A 15637-nucleotide genomic window follows, 5' to 3' on the forward strand; every position below is an offset into this window, starting at 1 on the left:
GTAGGCAAGGAGACCCAGGATCTGCATGCTGAGTTGAGAAGTGTGTGTGTGTGTGTGGAAGGAGGCGAGGGCAGAAGAGTGGAGAATCTCAGTGTCAATGATTTGCCCCATCTTCCTCCAGCCTCCAAACTTGGAATGAAGGGAAGGGTGCTCTTTATTTGTGAAACAATAATAATCTGGACCAATTGGGTTTCTTTCATGGAATTTCAGCATTAGGACAGAGGCACTTGGGTGTTAGAAGATGAAAGTACTAGATATGAGAGCTGATGCTGACATCTTGGGTCATGTGCAAATTTAATTTTAAGCAAAGGAATCCAACCAACTGGGAGGAGTACTGGGAGTATAAGGCTCTGGGAGAGAGGACCCTTCATTTCAGTGTCCGTTCTCAGGCAGAACAGAAGTTTCAGTAATATATGAGGATTTTTTGGTAACTTAAAGTGCAGTACAGCCAGGCCTTGTGGCACCTGGGAATCCCCAGCAGCCAAGGATATGTGCATGCTCTCTCCCTCTGTCTTCGTCCCCTACCCCTCGCCACTGCTACCACCACCACATGGGCTGTTACTGCTTTGTCCATCCCCTCACTGGTGGTTGGATTCCTTTGTTTACAGTTAAATTTGCACATGACCCAAGATGTCAGCATCAGCTCTCGTATCTAGTGAACTTTCATCTTCGAACACCCGAGTGTCTCTGTCCTAATGCTAAAATTCCATGAAAGAAACCCATTTGGTCCAGATCATCCTTTTAAGACAAGCCTCACAAGTCACCTTTTCTGGCCAAGTACCCATCCAGTCAGCTGGTGGGAGGAGGCCCGCCATGTGATCACTGTCCATGCAGTCGGGCCTGTGTGCAGCAAACTGTGATAGATATGACCAATATGTCATGAGATAGTTACTGAACACCTACTCAGTAGTTGCTAGTGATTTAGAGCTCAGAAGGAGCTCAAGGTAGGGAAGTCTGAAATAAACCAGGAGTTAGGATGCACTATAGGGTGACTTTGAAGGTAGCAAGAAACACCGCACCCTCTGGAACTATAGAGAATTGGGTGACCAGGGTATTTCCTCTATGGCTGGATCATCATTCAAAAGACTGAAATAGGGCCATTCCCTCCACTTGAGCTCTGTGAAATGGGCCCCTGGGCATTTAAAGAGGTTACCAGTCAGGTTCTCTGACGAATAAAAGTGGAGCTGCAGAATATGGTGCCAGTACCCCTCTCCTAGATACTGCATAGCTTCCAACTGCCTCTGGCTCCTGAAAAGTATCACAACAGATGTGGAGGAGAAGCGTCTCTGAAAAATTTACGAATGCTTATAACTTAATTGAGGTAGGTTATTTCCTTGCCTATATACAAATTGGCATGATCTGATGGTCTGTGGTCAAGAGACTCATAAGTGATTGGCCTGTGCTGCATGTTACTGTGACAAGGATGAGTAAGACCTTGTTCCTACTCATAGTGTAGTTCATTCAAGCAACTCAACATTTATTGAGCTGCTAGCATAAGTCAGCTTCTATGAATTGCAGGGTAAGTGACGCCTGATCTCTGCTGTCAAGTAGCTCCTAGCACACAGTGCCATAAGAGTGAACTAGTTGGGTGAACAGAAGATGGGAGGAAATGAGAAGGTGCAGGGAAGAATAGGAGTAATGGCAAGAGAGGCTAAGAGAGCATAGTGTATATTCAGGAAATTCTAAGAGATGTATGATTTAAGCATAGAGTAGAAGTCAAGAAGTGGGAATAAATGAGGCTAAAGAAAGATCTTATATCACGCTTCAAGGGTCCCAACAGGGCTCAGCAAATGGACACCAGGAATTACTGGCAAGTAGCCACTGTCCTGGGGAAGAGTAAACAGAATGGTGATGGAGGTCTTGGCCAAATGTAAGTGTTCATTTGCATATCCATAGTTACGCAAATGAACACATAGAAGGGAAAGGGGTTCTCCAGACCACATTTTAACCTCCTTTCTCCGAGGAGACTGGTTCCTGATGAGAATCCTTGACAGAAGCAGGGGCTTCCTCAGTGAATGCTCAGAACAATATGGTGTGTGAGCCCTGGCTAAAGCCAAAGGGTGTGTCAGGCTTCATATCAGAGGTTTCACTGCTTCTCTTCAGCTTGAATAGTTTTGTTTGTTTGTTTTTTAGTTGCCTGTGGAAGGGCACCTGTTAGGTACTCCTAACAGACTACAGCATCACCAGGACAAATGGGTCAGATAAATGAAGGTTTTATTACTGTTTTCAGTTCTGGAAGACTTGGGCCTTTGTATGTCAGTTCTTTGCCATCTGGGTGACAAGTAATAAGAGCACTTTTGAACCTTCCAACATCAACAGGAGAAGGACTCCTGGTTCCAAGGACATGGGACCTGAGCAAGGCACTTAACAGATCAGTGCCTCAGTTTTCTCATTTATTAATAGGGCAAACCTCAGTTTTTGGTTGCATTAGATAATGTAAAGTGCTTATAAAAGTGCCCAACATGGCCACGAGCAGTGGCTCACGCCTGTAATCCCAGCACTTTAGAGGGTCGATGCGGGCAGATCACCTGAAGTCAGGAGTTCAAGACTAGCCTGACCAACCTGGGGAAACCCCATCTCTACTAAAAATACAAAATTATCCAGGCGTGGTGGCACATGCCTGTAGTCCCAGCTACTGGGGAGGCTGAGGCAGGAGAATTGCTTGAACCCGGGAGGCGGAGGTTGTGGTGAGCCTAGGTCAACAAAAGTGAAACTGTTTCAAACAAAAAAACTCCAAACATGTAGTTAGTGCTCAATACATATTATCATTCTTGTATTCCTGAAAACAATAATATCCAAACTCCTGAGCATAGCACCCAGAACCCTTCAATATCTTAGAATCATTAGGCTCTCAAAGCAAATGCCTTGTGGAAAGGTTATATAATTGTGGGAGGCTACTTGTAATTGTGGACTGCTGTCATTGCCTCCTCATTGGTTTTCCTGTATCCCCTCTAGCTCCACCACTGTCTGCCTTCTTTGAAGCTGACCAGTGCTTCTATCAAAATGTGTCCAGCCATGTCACTCTTTCGAATCTAATCATTTCCAGGCACAGAATAAATCCAAATTTCCTTCCTTCAAGGCCTGTAGTTACTCCTGCAACAGCATCTCGCAGTCTTCCTTGTTCAGTAGGCCCTCGCCAGTCATACTGACCATGCCAAGCCTGGAGTTCACCAAGCACACTTCTCTGGTCAACATTTCTGTTCCCTCCCTTTAGAAGGCACTTTACCCATAGAGTCACATCGTTTCTTCCCTCACTGTATTCAGATCTCTGCTCAGGTGTTACCTCCTCAAAGAGAACTTCCAAAACTGCTGCTTGAAATAATTCCCCGCCCCATCACACCCTAACCCCTGACAGTAGTGTTATCACTACCGGATAAATATTTTCTACTTGTCTGACCCCTTCTCTAGTACAATTAAAACTCCATGAGTGCAGGGGTTTCACAGCTATTTCTCCAGCCCCTGGACTTGGGGTTCTTACTCTCTGGAGCCCAGTTTGAGTGACTTGGAGTCACGAGGGAGGGGGGAGAGAAGGGTTACCAGCGATATTCACACAACATTCTCCCCCTCTGGTGCTTTGCCGGGTCCCTGGGAGCTGCTACAGGGGCTGCACAGCGGCTGACCCTGGCCTTGTCAAGCACTTGACACATAAGTGCTTCAAAGTGTCTATAGAATGAAATCTTCAATAAAACTCCAAACAGAATGCTGTAGTCACTGACACTGCTTCCTAAAACGTGGCCAACAATTCCGTATGTGACAAACAGGTCACATTCTTGATTTTTTTTAACCACCAACAAAGTTAAAACCCTCTCATCTTTCCTTCCTGAGCTCCATGCAAATTACCTATTCAAAAGCAACTAAGTATCTCCAGTTGGATATTCTTAAGCATCATCTCATTCTTGCCAGTCTCTGCAAAATATGGTCGACAAAAATAAATACCACCTTCTTAAATACCACCCAGCTGTCCAAGATGGAGACTTCCTGGCATGCAGGCGCCTTCCTCTCCCTCGTCCCCACCTCTGAGAAGTTCCCAAGCACGAAGTGTTCTGCGTCCCGAACATTCCAGGGGCCGCCAGCCACCATGGGCTCTGTCCTGAGGTGCCAGGCAGGACACCCCTGCCCGACATCCTTGTCCTCCCGCACCGCACACGCGTTAACGGCTGTGGCGTCTCCACCCCAGCACACACTGGCCCGCCCGCAGGGCCAGGCTGGAAGTGCCGGGCGCTTGCCAGGCCAAGGAGCAATTCTGTTGCCTTCCAGGCCTTTTCGGCGCGGTCCCAGTCAGGAACGCGCCCTGTCGCCTCCTACTCCGTCTTCCCGACCCTCTCGATCCTCTCTCGTCAGCGATCGGGCGTCGCTCCCCTGGACTAACCTCCCTTGCCCCATCTTCAGCTTTTCGCTGGTCTGCATCTTCCTGCGCCTTAGTGCAAGGCAGAGACCTGGTTCTAAAGCGAACGGAACGGAACCGATTCTGTAAGTTGTGATGAGCGCGCTGAGGTCGGCGTGGAGGGGTCTCTGGGAAAGGTAGTTTCCGCGCCTAAAGCGCCGGGGGCGGGGCCCTGTTCCCGCAGGCGCAAGGCAGCGCTGTCTCCGCCGATTGTCCCTCTGGGAAGTGGAGTCTGGCAGGCGGAACTGCAGCAGCCCTGAGACTTGTGGGAATTCGGCCCAAGGGTTCCCAGGGCAACGCGCAAGCGCAGTTCAGCTCCCGGCTGCAGACTCCAGCTCATTGTGTTCTGACTGCGATGTGGCGCTTGCGATCTCTCGCCGCCGGCAGAGGCTCCTCGAAGAGCGACGCGGGGCTGACCAGGCACGGTGGTCAAAGCCGCAGAGGGAGAGCGGGAGCGGTCGTGAAGTCGTCTGGGGAGAAGGGCGGAGGCAAAGCCGAGGAGGTGCGGGTCGTGGTCCATTCTGGAGGACGCCGATCGAATGCCCCAAACTTCCCGGAATGTATGTCTGAGATTTGATCCCAGAGAGGGAGGACGGCCAGGGGTGATCATCCTGGGCTTAGGGTCGAGTCTGTGAGTGCCTGTGGAGGAGATGGAGCCAGGGCCTCTGGCATGTGTCTTGGAGCGGACTCCGAGAAGCCCAAGGTTTCCGCTCAGGTGGTAGATACATGCCTGGCGTGGTTCCGAGTCCTGCGCCAGGAACTCGCCAAGGCCGGAGGCAGCTGCTGCGCAACCCCTGCCACAGCCCCCGAGGGACCTGGCGAAGCGGCAGGGGCGGGACGGGGTTGTGTGTGATTAGGGTTCCTAACCCTTCCCTCTCCCCTCCCGCCCAACTCACACAAACGCCGCTTCTGCCCACCCGTGACTCCAGGCACCCAAACTGGGCCCCAGAGAGTGAGAAGGCTGAGGCCAGAGACGGGTTTGCCTGAGAGGCTTCGACAGTGAAGAGCCAGCCTTCTTAGCCTCCTTTTTGAGGAGGAAGAAGACTACCCTCCTTTTCCTCTTCTCCTGTCACTCCCAGATAAGGCAGCTGTTCCAAAGCCGCAGAGGGAGAGCGGAGCGGTCTTCCAATCCAGTCGAACCCAGACACTGCCGTCCGTTGCCTCTCCCCAGCGCTCCCACCTTTTCGGGTACATCCTGGTGGGTTCTGGAGCTGAATAACTTGTTAAACAGATAATTCTCGGCCGGGTGCGGCGGCTCACGCCTGTAATCCCAGTACTTCGGGAGGCCGAGGCGAGCCGATCACCTGAGGTCAGGAGTTCGAGACCAGCCTGGCCAACATGGTGAAATCCCGGTATCTACTAAAAATATAAAAATTAGCCGGGCGTGGTGGCGGGTGCGTGTAATCCCAGCTACTCGGGAGACTGGGACAGGAGAATCGCTTGAACCCGGAAGGCGGAGGTTGCAGTGAGCCAAGATTGTGCCACTGCACTCCAGCCTAGGTGACAGAGCGAGACTCTGTCTCAAACAAAAAAAAAAAAGAATTCTCTTGAGATCGCTCAGTGAGGCTGCAGGGAAAGACCAGAGGGTGGGTGGAAGGCATGAGAACTGGACCTGGAGCAGGCTTTCTGCAAGGAAAAGTCAATATATAGTACCCTCTGAAGTTGGAGAGAGAATGGGGAGCAAACAGGAACCAAAACACTCACTGCTTGGGGTACTGGAGGCCTCTCAGGATGTGAATGCTCACTGCCTTGCTCTGGACTGCTGTATGAGAGCTTTTGACTCAGTCCTCTCCTAATAGCAGGTGTGTGGACCCTTCTAGCCTGAGGAGTCCTGCAGGTGTGAAGCTCCACACCTGCCTCCATAGCACTTTGCCTGTCCCTAAGAGGGCTCATCGGAGAAGAAAGAATGGCTGTCAGCCACCTGCCAATGATGGTCCAGGTGAGTGGGGGCTTCTTCCCCCTAAATTGCTTTCTGGATTTGAAGAGTGTGGCATATTTCCTTCCTCAGACCGGGTGCTTTTCTCCCAATCCAGTCCCACCCAGACACTGACCTCAGTTGCCTCTCCCCAACCAACAACCCCCCAACCCCGCCCCATATCCGGCTCATCCTGGTGGGTGTTGGAGCTGTATAACTTGCTAAAGGTCACATAAATGTCACAGTTGGGACTGGAACCCAGGTCCCTGTGAAATCAAAACCTGTACTCTTTTTACTAGCAAGTAAGATTAGAGATCTGAAGTGGTAAAAGCATGTATTAGTCCCTTTTTGCGTTGCTCTAACTAAATATCTGAGGCTGGGTAATTGATAAGAAGTTTAATTGGCCCACGGTTCTGTAGGCTGTACAGGAAGCATGGTGTCAGCATCTACTTCTGATGAGGCCTTTAAAAACTTCCAATCATGGTAGAAGGTGAAGGGGGAGCAGGCACATCACACCACCGGTGAGAAAGGGAGCAAGAGAGAGAAGCGGGAGGTCCTAGACTCTTAAACAACTGGATCTCATGTGAACCAACTGAGCGAGAATTCACTCAACACCAAGAGGACGGCACTAAGTCATTCACGGGGGATCTATCCCCATGATCCAACACTTCCCACCAGGCCCCACCTCCAACATTGGAGGTCACATTTCAACAGGAGAGTTGGAAGGGACATACATCAAAACTGTATCAGGGCAGTATCTCACACAGAGCTCAAAGAAGGGTATTGTGGGAACACTTTTTTGGGGAGGTGTGATTTACTAGACTCTCTTTCTTTTATGACATTTGGCTTTTTTACCAATGAAATTATTCAAAAGACTATTCTGCCAAAAAGTCCTATAAATTCCTAAAACACTTTGAGCAGTCCTAGCATCTTTAGAATAAGAATATGGGCCAGACGCGGTGGCTCACGCCTGTAATCCCAGCACTTTGGGAGGCCGAGGCGGGTGGATCACGAGGTCAGGAGATCGAGACCATCCTGGCTAACATGGTGAAACCCCGTCTCTACTAAAAATACAAAAAAAAATTAGCCGGGCATGGTGGCAGGCGCTTGTAGTCCCCACTACTCGGGAGGCTGAGGCAGGAGAATGGCGTGAACCCAGGAGGCAGAGCTTGCAGTGAGCCAAGATCGCGCCACTGCACTCCAGCTTGAGTGACAGAGCGAGACTCTTGTCTCAAAAAAAAAAAAAGAATATGGACTGTGCTTTGAAGGAGACAGCATTCATTTGGGCATATACATTCTGATACATTTCGTTAAATTGTTCTAATTCCTTCACATTTAAACCTCCCCAAGGACTGGAATGTGTGGCAGGAATCACTGGAAAGGATGACCAGCTAGGTGGGAGCGCCATGTTCAACATAGCACAGCTCACCGGCTGTTCCCCTCTCCCTCTTGGCTTCTGACTTGTCACTTAGGACCCTTCTCATGCACCGCTTTTTCTGCAGAACCTGTCTGCACCCACAGTGCCAGTCTGCTGTGATATTTTCCTTCCCTAACCTTTTCCTCAAAGTCACTGTCGGTGTCATACAATTTATCTTTGTTTATAGGCTGCCTTGATTTGGTTGCCATTCAGCAGACATATGTTAGGGCTGTAAAATGTGCCAGGAATTATGATCTGGGCTAGAAATACAAAGTGAACGATAAATGGTCCCTGACAAATTGGTTCATGGCTTCCATCCAAGTGTTTCTTGACTGCCTGCCATGGGCCAAGTCTCTGGGTGCAGGTAACGGAAACCTAATTCAGACTGCCTCAGGCAGAAGCAGGCACTGATTGGAAAGATATGGAGGTGTTCCCCCAAATGCAAAGGCAAAGACACAGCTGGATGTTGACTATGGAAGTGGGGTCTACAATAACCTGAGAGTCCTTTCTCTTGGACCTTTGGTTCCTTCTCTGGGCTTCCGCTTACCTCTTTTTTCTTAGTGAACACCAGCTCCCTTAACTTCTCAGCCAACTGGGAAGACAAGAGCTGTAATAGCTACTGGATTTTACATGCTAGGTTAGGTTTCGGCTACACCTGTGCGTCAGGACAGAGAGACTTTCCTCTGTGACCCCATCTCAGAGTTTCTAAGAAAGGGACTAGTTCTAATCAGAAGGAACAGGTTTCCTGTTGCGCAGAATGACTGGTTCCATGGGACCCAGGTGTGTGTATGCACATGTGCACACGTATGCATGCATGTGTGTGTGTGTGTTGAGAGTGTGTGTCACAGGGTGTGTGTGTGAGTATTTGTGTTCAGGTGTGTGTGTTCGGGTGTGTGTGTGTGCTTGCGTGTGTGCGTGTGTGTCGTGTGTGTTGAGGGTCTGTGGGGGGATGTGTAGGGCTGTGTCGTTGTATGTGTGTGTGTATGTTTCTCGGTGTGTTTGTGTGTGTGTCTGTGTGTGTATTTGTGGGGGGTATGGGTATGTGTTGTGTGTATGTGCATGTGCACTTGTGTGATGTGTGTCTGTGTATGTTTGTGTTTGTGTGTGTTTGTATGTGGGTGTATGGATATGGGTTGTGTGTGTGTGTCTCTGTTTTTGTGTGCTTCTGTGTGTGAGTTTATGTGTGTTTGTGAGGGGTATGGATATGGGTGTGTGTATGCTTGTGTGTGTATGTGAATGTTGTGGGGGGTGTGTGTTGTGTATGTGTATGTGGAGGGATATGGGTGTGTGTGCTTGTGTGTGTGCATCTCTGTGGGGGGAGTGTGGGTATGGGTCTGTATGTGTTTGTATATAGATGTATGTGTGTGTCTGTGTGTGCTTGTGTATGTGTCTCTGTGTGTAGGGGGTGTGGATATGGGTGTGTTTTGTGTGTGTGTGTGTGTGTGGAAGGGTGTGGGTATGTATGCTTGTGTGTGTGTGTCTCTGTGTGTGTGGGGGGGGTATGGGTATGGGTGTGTGTGTGTTTTGAGGGTGGGGAGGTACACCCTGAAGAAAAGCAGGAGTTTTGAGCAGCCACAGATAGGTGTCGAGTACATGGGCCGTGTTCCAGATGCGGGGAAGGCCAAGAGATGTAGAGACAGACAGTCCACATCTTGGAGTTAACAGTCTAGCGGGGGAGACTGAAAGTAAACCAAACATCACAATAAAATGGGACAGTGTCTCGATGGGCCCTCATAGGTGATTGTGGGAGCCATCAGGGAAGGCTGCGCTGAGCGAGCGGTGTCTATGCTGAGACCTACGTAGGATTTGGTCCCCTGGGGTGAGGGGAGAGGCGGGGCTAGGTGGTTTGAGGGAGATGGAGAAAATGTTCTGGGCTAAATGAATGGCAAGTTGGAAGTCTCAGTGCTGAGAAAGCCTATCTTCGCCACTATATATGTTTCTTCAGAGTGGAGAGCAATGTCTAGTCCGAGGCTAGGCCCCTAGGAGACCCTGAAGAGTGATGAACTTGTCACAGAACGCCAGCTCCCTGTGTGCCAGCAGTCCTGTAAATCTGCACAAGCTCCTAGGGGCTGCCAGTCTCTTTTCCAGAGAACCATGTGCAGGAGTAGCCCCTGGTCAAGGAGAATGAATTTGCTGTTGCAGGAATTGGTGACCTTCAAGGATGTGGCTGTACTCTTCACCCAGGAAGAGTGGGGGCAGCTGAGCCCAGCCCAGAGGGCCCTGTACAGGGATGTGATGCTGGAGAACTACAGCAACCTGGTCTCCCTGGGTAAGTGGGACCCCTGCAAGGTTTCTCTTCACTTTTGGGGATCTCTTTGGGACCCTTACATTGACACCATATAGAAGAGTCGGTTGGACCAACTGAGGACGCTGTCTTCAAGGGTGCCATTAATATTTACCTGTCCTTGGTGTCCTGGGCACAGGCCTCTTTTGGAGTCTGCTGTGGATGCCTCAAAAGTGACTAGGGTCAAATGCTTTCTTTCTGGCAAGGAGAGGAACATGGAAACAGATTGTGTCAGGCCTGAGTCATCTTTTCCTCCTGCTGGGAACACACCTGACCCTGGGCTTTCCTGTCAAGTCCCATTTTCCGGCAAGCTCTGAGGACCAGGCTTTGTCTTTGCAGTGATTTTTATCTCTTGTATAAACAGATATGGTTCATTTTTGTCTCCCCTTAAAAACAGGACTCTTAGGACCCAAACCAGATATGTTTTCCCAGCTAGAAAAAAGGGAAGTGTGGATGCCAGAGGACACCCCTGGAGGCTTCTGTCTTGGTAAGAATCCTGTGTGTGGGAGACACTGGGAGGAGCCCTGCTGGGTAGGGAAGGCTCCGTAGGGAAGGCAGGGAGGTTCGCAAATGCACCAGCCTGAGGATTGAGAAAGAGCCTGTTTCACATTCATTCACCTGAATACCTTGTTGCTGCATTTGTTCCAGCCTGCACTGTCAACACGTAGCAGGTCTGGACCCTCCCCACAATGATTTTTCTTCTCTCCCTGTTTGGCATAGATTAGTAGAGTCTCTGGTCTAGAAAAGACTCAACTTCATCTGGGCAGTTCTCCCCACACCCCCATTCATGGGTGTCCTGTTCAGCATCTGACAGTGCATTCTCTGCCTGCCCTTCTCTCATGAGGAGCCACAGCATGGCGGCTTCTGGTCTTAAGAGCCAGTTATCATGTGCCTACAAGGTATCTCCTCTAGCTACACATTGCACTTTTCTTCAACTACCTCCATATGTGTTTGTCCACGTGGGTTATTTATCTTCTATGTTTTGCTGGCCATAGTCTTTGACTGCAAGTGCCATGGAGACCAGGTTTATTGTATATTTTGCTGTGTTGCTCACACCTAGCACAGTGCTTGGCACCTAGTAAGTGGCACAGACTTGTTGCCTGGGGATACAAAAGACATGACAGTTTGGTGATGGTTACTTGTCTTGAGAAGCTCATTGTATCTGGTGGCTTAAGGGCAGTGGTGTGTTTTTCTCCCTTAATCCCCAGTATTCTAGAGAGCTTAGTGCCTTATCCAAGCACTGTAGCGTTTCACTATCAGCTAGCATTTTGCAGGCTGTGAAGTATTTTTATAAACCTTTTGTTACAGATTTTTCACAGTAACCCAGTACAGTAGGCAGGAATTTATATCCTACAATAAATAACTGTGTACCTGGAATATCTAGAACCCAATTTGTTATGGAAATTAAATATCTCTCTTTTTTTTTTTTTTTTTTTGAGATGGAGCCTCGCCTCGCTGTGTCGCCTAGGCTGGATTGCAGTGGCGCAATCTCAGCTCACTGCAACCTCCGCCTCTTGGGTTCGAGCAATTCTCCTACCTCAGCTTCCTGAGTAGCTGGGACTACAGGCGTGTGCCACCACGCCTGGCTAATTTTTGTATTTCTAGTAGAAACGGGGTTTCACCATGTTGGCCAGCATGGTCTCGAATTCCTGATCTTAAGTGATCCGCCCCCCTCAGCCTCCCAGAGTGCTGGGATTACAGGCATGAGCCACCTCACCTGGCTAGAAATTAAATATCTTAACTCTAAAACTCAGTTGTCAACAAAAAATTTTTAATATATCCAATAATATTCTGAATAGTCTATGAATTTGTATATTCCATTACCAAACTAAGGCATTTTAAATATTTTATTCTGTATTATACAAATAGTCTTATAACAAAAATGGAGGCAATTAAAAGAAATTCATCCACAGTTCTACCACCTTGGCATCACTGTTTTTACCTAAATCATTCAATCATCCATTCATTCATGATTCATGGAGTCTAATTCTTCATTGCACCCTTGAGAGAGGACTATGGAGGTGAAGAGGACTTTTGTGCCTACAGAGATTTCATAGTCAGGTGTGGGTGATGACATGAAGGTACAGCCAACCACAGTTCAGTGCATCTGGGCCCCTCCCCACACTCTGTTCCCGCAGGCATGATTTCTGAGTTTCGTGGAGATGCGGCACCGAGGCTGATTTGTGAAGGGTGATTAGCAGTTAGCCAGTCAGACATCAAAGAAGACTTAATTTATGTCTCAAGAAAGTTTTATAGCTTTCCCATTTCCTATTAAAATTTTATATGTAGATCTAATTTATGTAAATTTTAATATATATTTTATAGAAATTATTCTATGAATTTATATAATTTATATTTAAAATAATAGATTTACATAATGTGTAATTTATATAAATTATATGTACATAAATTTTTTTTTTTTTGAAGACACAGTCTCCTTCTGTTACCCAGGCTGGAGTACAGTTGTGTAATCATGGCTCACTGCAACCTCAGGCTCCTAAATAGCTGAGACTACAGCTGCTTGCCACTGCCTGGCTAATTTTTATTTATTTTTTATTTTTTATTTTATTTGAGTTGGAGTCTCACTCTGTCACCCAGGCTGGAGTGCAGTGGTACAGCCTCGGCTAACTGCAACCTCCATTCTCCCGAGTTCAAGCGATTCTCCTGCCTCTGCCTCCCAAGTAGCTGGGATTACAGGCGCCTGCCACCTTGCCCAGCTAATTTTTTGTATTTTTACTAGAGATGAGGTTTTGTCATGTTGGCCAGGCTGTTCTCAAACTCGTGATCTCTGGTGATCCGCCACCCTCAGCCTCCCAAAGTGCTGGGATTACAGGCGTGAGCCACTGTGCCTGGTCTTTTTTTTTCGTATTTTGCCCAGGCTGATCTCAAACTCTGGACTTCAATCCTCCTACCTCAGCCTCCTAATAAAGTTATATTTTTAAAAAATAGATCTCCTATTTTGTTTTTTGTCCACTGGGAATTTCTGCTGTAATGAAGTGCTGGTCATTTTCAAATAGCTAGTATTGTCACTTGTCAGTTCCTAATTCATAGTTGCTTCCTAATTCATATTCATTCTCAAAATATTTGTTGGATTCATTTTTAGTTTTTTTCTCTTATTTCTGTTTCATTTCTTTTTTTTTGTTGTTTTTTGTTGTTGTTGTTTTTTGAGACGGAGTCTCGTTCTGTCACCAGGCTGGAGTGCAGTGGCGCAATCTTGGTTCACTGCAATCTCTACCTCCTGGGTTCGAGCGATTCTTTTGCCTCAGCCTCCCAAGTAGCTGAGATTACAGGTGTGCATCACCATGCCCAGCTAATTTTTGTATTTTTAGTAGAGATGGGGTTTTACCATGTTGGCCAGGATGGTCTTGATCTCTTGACCTCATGATCCACCCACCTCAGCCTCCCAAAGTTCTGGGATTACAGGCGTGAGCCACCACGCCTGGCCTCTGTTTCATTTCTTAATGACTGGCTAAGACATAAAAGACCATAGAGAGCAATGATAATAGGTTTTCAAGGAATTGGATCTAGTAATTTTCCATTGTTGCACTAATTAGTCATGGTTTAGAATGCACACTTTTTTTGTGTGTGGAGACAAGGTCTCACTATGTTGCCCAGGCTGGTCTCGAACTCCTGGGCTCAAGTGATCCGCCAGCTTCAGCCTCCTAAAGTTCTGGGGTTACAGGTGTGAGCCACCGTACCTGGCTGACACTTATTTTTAATCATAATAAGAAAAAGTCCTTGGTAAATAGCTTTCCTTCTTAGTTTTTCTATTCTCTGTGCCATAAGCTAGGGGAAGGGGAGAAAGCTGACATTTGAGCACCTGTGGATCAGCACCATGCTGAGAGATTTGGGGGGATTTGTGTTAGCTGCCCCTTTTCATCCTTACAACCTGTGAGGCAAGGATGACTGACTCCACTTCGCAGAAAATGGAGCCTCAACTGCTGAATTAATTTGGACTGATGTAATGCTGCTATTATGAGGCAAGTCAGGGTTAGCATGAAGCCAGCAGGAGACTCGCCCGACCCTTCAGGTGTTGCACTTTCTTCCCTTCTCCAAAATAGTTTTAATTACATATAATTTGTTCACTCACCAAACGTAAAGGAAACTGATTCCTTAATTGAGGAGTTGCTAATACCTTTTATAATTTCTTCCTTATTTATTAATCTGTTGAGGTTTATTTTTGCTACATCAGTTGTACGTTTTATTCGTTAGCTTTATCTTTTTTGAGTTATAAAATGTATTAGATTACAACTATGTATTATCTATTATTTTAATATTGTATATTATGTCCTCTTATTTCCAATTTTATCTGAACTTTTTTCTCTTAAATTTGCTTGGAATTTTCTTTTAAAGAACCATTTCTTTCTTTTTTTTTTTTTTGAGACAAGAGTTTCGTTCTTGTCGCCCAGGCTGGAGTGCAGTGGCGTGATCTCGGCTCACTACAACCTCTGCCTACTGGGTTCAAGCGATTCTCCTGCCTCAGCCTCCAGAAGAGCTGGGACTACCGGCGCCTGCCACCACGCCCAGCTAATTTTTGTATTTTTAGTAGAGATGGGGTTTCACCATGTTGGCCAAGATGCTCTCGATCTCCTGACCTTGTGATCCGCCCACCTCGGCCTCCCAAAGTGCTGGGATTACAGGCATGAGCCGCTGCACCCGGCCTTAAAGAACTGTTTCTTATTTATTGCTCTTACATGTAATTTCTACACACACCATTATCATTTCTTTGTTTCACTATAAAATAAATTTATTTTGAATATTGTACATCATGTATACACAAAATAATATGTAGTATTTTTGAACAGTTTAAAGAATGATAAGGAAGAAAGGCCGTGGCTCACCATCCAGCTTGGGTACCGGAGCGCTGCAGCACTTTTGAAGTCCACTGTGCCTCTCTTTGTGTTTTCTTCCTCTTATAACAAAGAGAGCTACTAGCTTGAATTTTACACCAGCATCTCTTGTGCTTCTCTTTGTGGGTTTGCCACATACGTCTATAGATCTAAGCAATATTTGCTTTGCCGTTGCGTGCTTTAAAACTTAATATATATGTACTTTACTGTAGAAACCTTTCTACAACGGGCTTTTTTCAGATCCATGTTGAGGCACGTAGCTCTAGGTCATTTCTGAAATTGCACTTTTCCTTCAGTGATATACCTTACTTTATCCAGTCTCCTGCTGCTGGCTGTGTAAGTTATTTCCAGACTTTTTACTATTATGGATAATGCTGACCTGAATATTCTTGTATATGTTTCCTTATATACATGGACCTTGTTTGGGAGTTTCTTTGCGTGTGTTCATAGATGTAGAGGTACTGGATTTAAGGGTATATGCTCCTTCAACTTTACTAGATATTCTCAGATTGATCATCAAATTAGTTGTTCCAAATTATACTAGCAGTTGATGCAAGTTCCTGTTACTTAAATCCCTGCCCAAATTTGAAACTATCAGAGTTTTTAAAAATTCTGTTAGTCTTATTCCTGAGAAATGGTATCTTGTGGTTTTCATTTATGTTTCCTTCATTACTAGTGAGGTTGAACATCTTTTCATATATTTATTGATTATTTACTTTCTACGACTTACACATTCCTATTCTTTGCCCATTTTTCTATGACAGTTTCTTTTTGTATTCATTCATAG

The 15637-nt window shown here is 46.8% G+C and overlaps 1 protein-coding gene across 5 annotated transcripts in view; it reads left to right on the forward strand.

Annotated features, from left to right (window-relative positions):
* The first annotated feature begins 4772 nt into the window (after positions 1-4772).
* Positions 4773-15637, forward strand: part of ZNF454 (zinc finger protein 454) — a 30198-nt gene continuing 19333 nt past the window's right edge. The window contains exons 1-5 of one of the 5 annotated variants that reach the window (XM_054487651.2): positions 4914-4944; positions 5464-5582; positions 6184-6323; positions 9859-9985; positions 10398-10487. In XM_054487651.2, coding sequence (XP_054343626.1) covers positions 6291-6323; positions 9859-9985; positions 10398-10487 — 250 coding nt within the window. In that variant the 5' untranslated portion in view covers positions 4914-4944; positions 5464-5582; positions 6184-6290. Of the gene's footprint in view, positions 4945-5463; positions 5583-6183; positions 6324-9858; positions 9986-10397; positions 10488-15637 lie in introns of those variants that run through there. The other 4 variants (XM_054487655.2, XM_054487656.2, XM_054487652.2 and 1 more) reach the window with 4 other exon arrangements.

Source organism: Pongo pygmaeus, chromosome 4 (genome assembly GCF_028885625.2).
Source record: "Pongo pygmaeus isolate AG05252 chromosome 4, NHGRI_mPonPyg2-v2.0_pri, whole genome shotgun sequence".
NCBI classification, from domain to species: domain Eukaryota; kingdom Metazoa; phylum Chordata; class Mammalia; order Primates; family Hominidae; genus Pongo; species Pongo pygmaeus.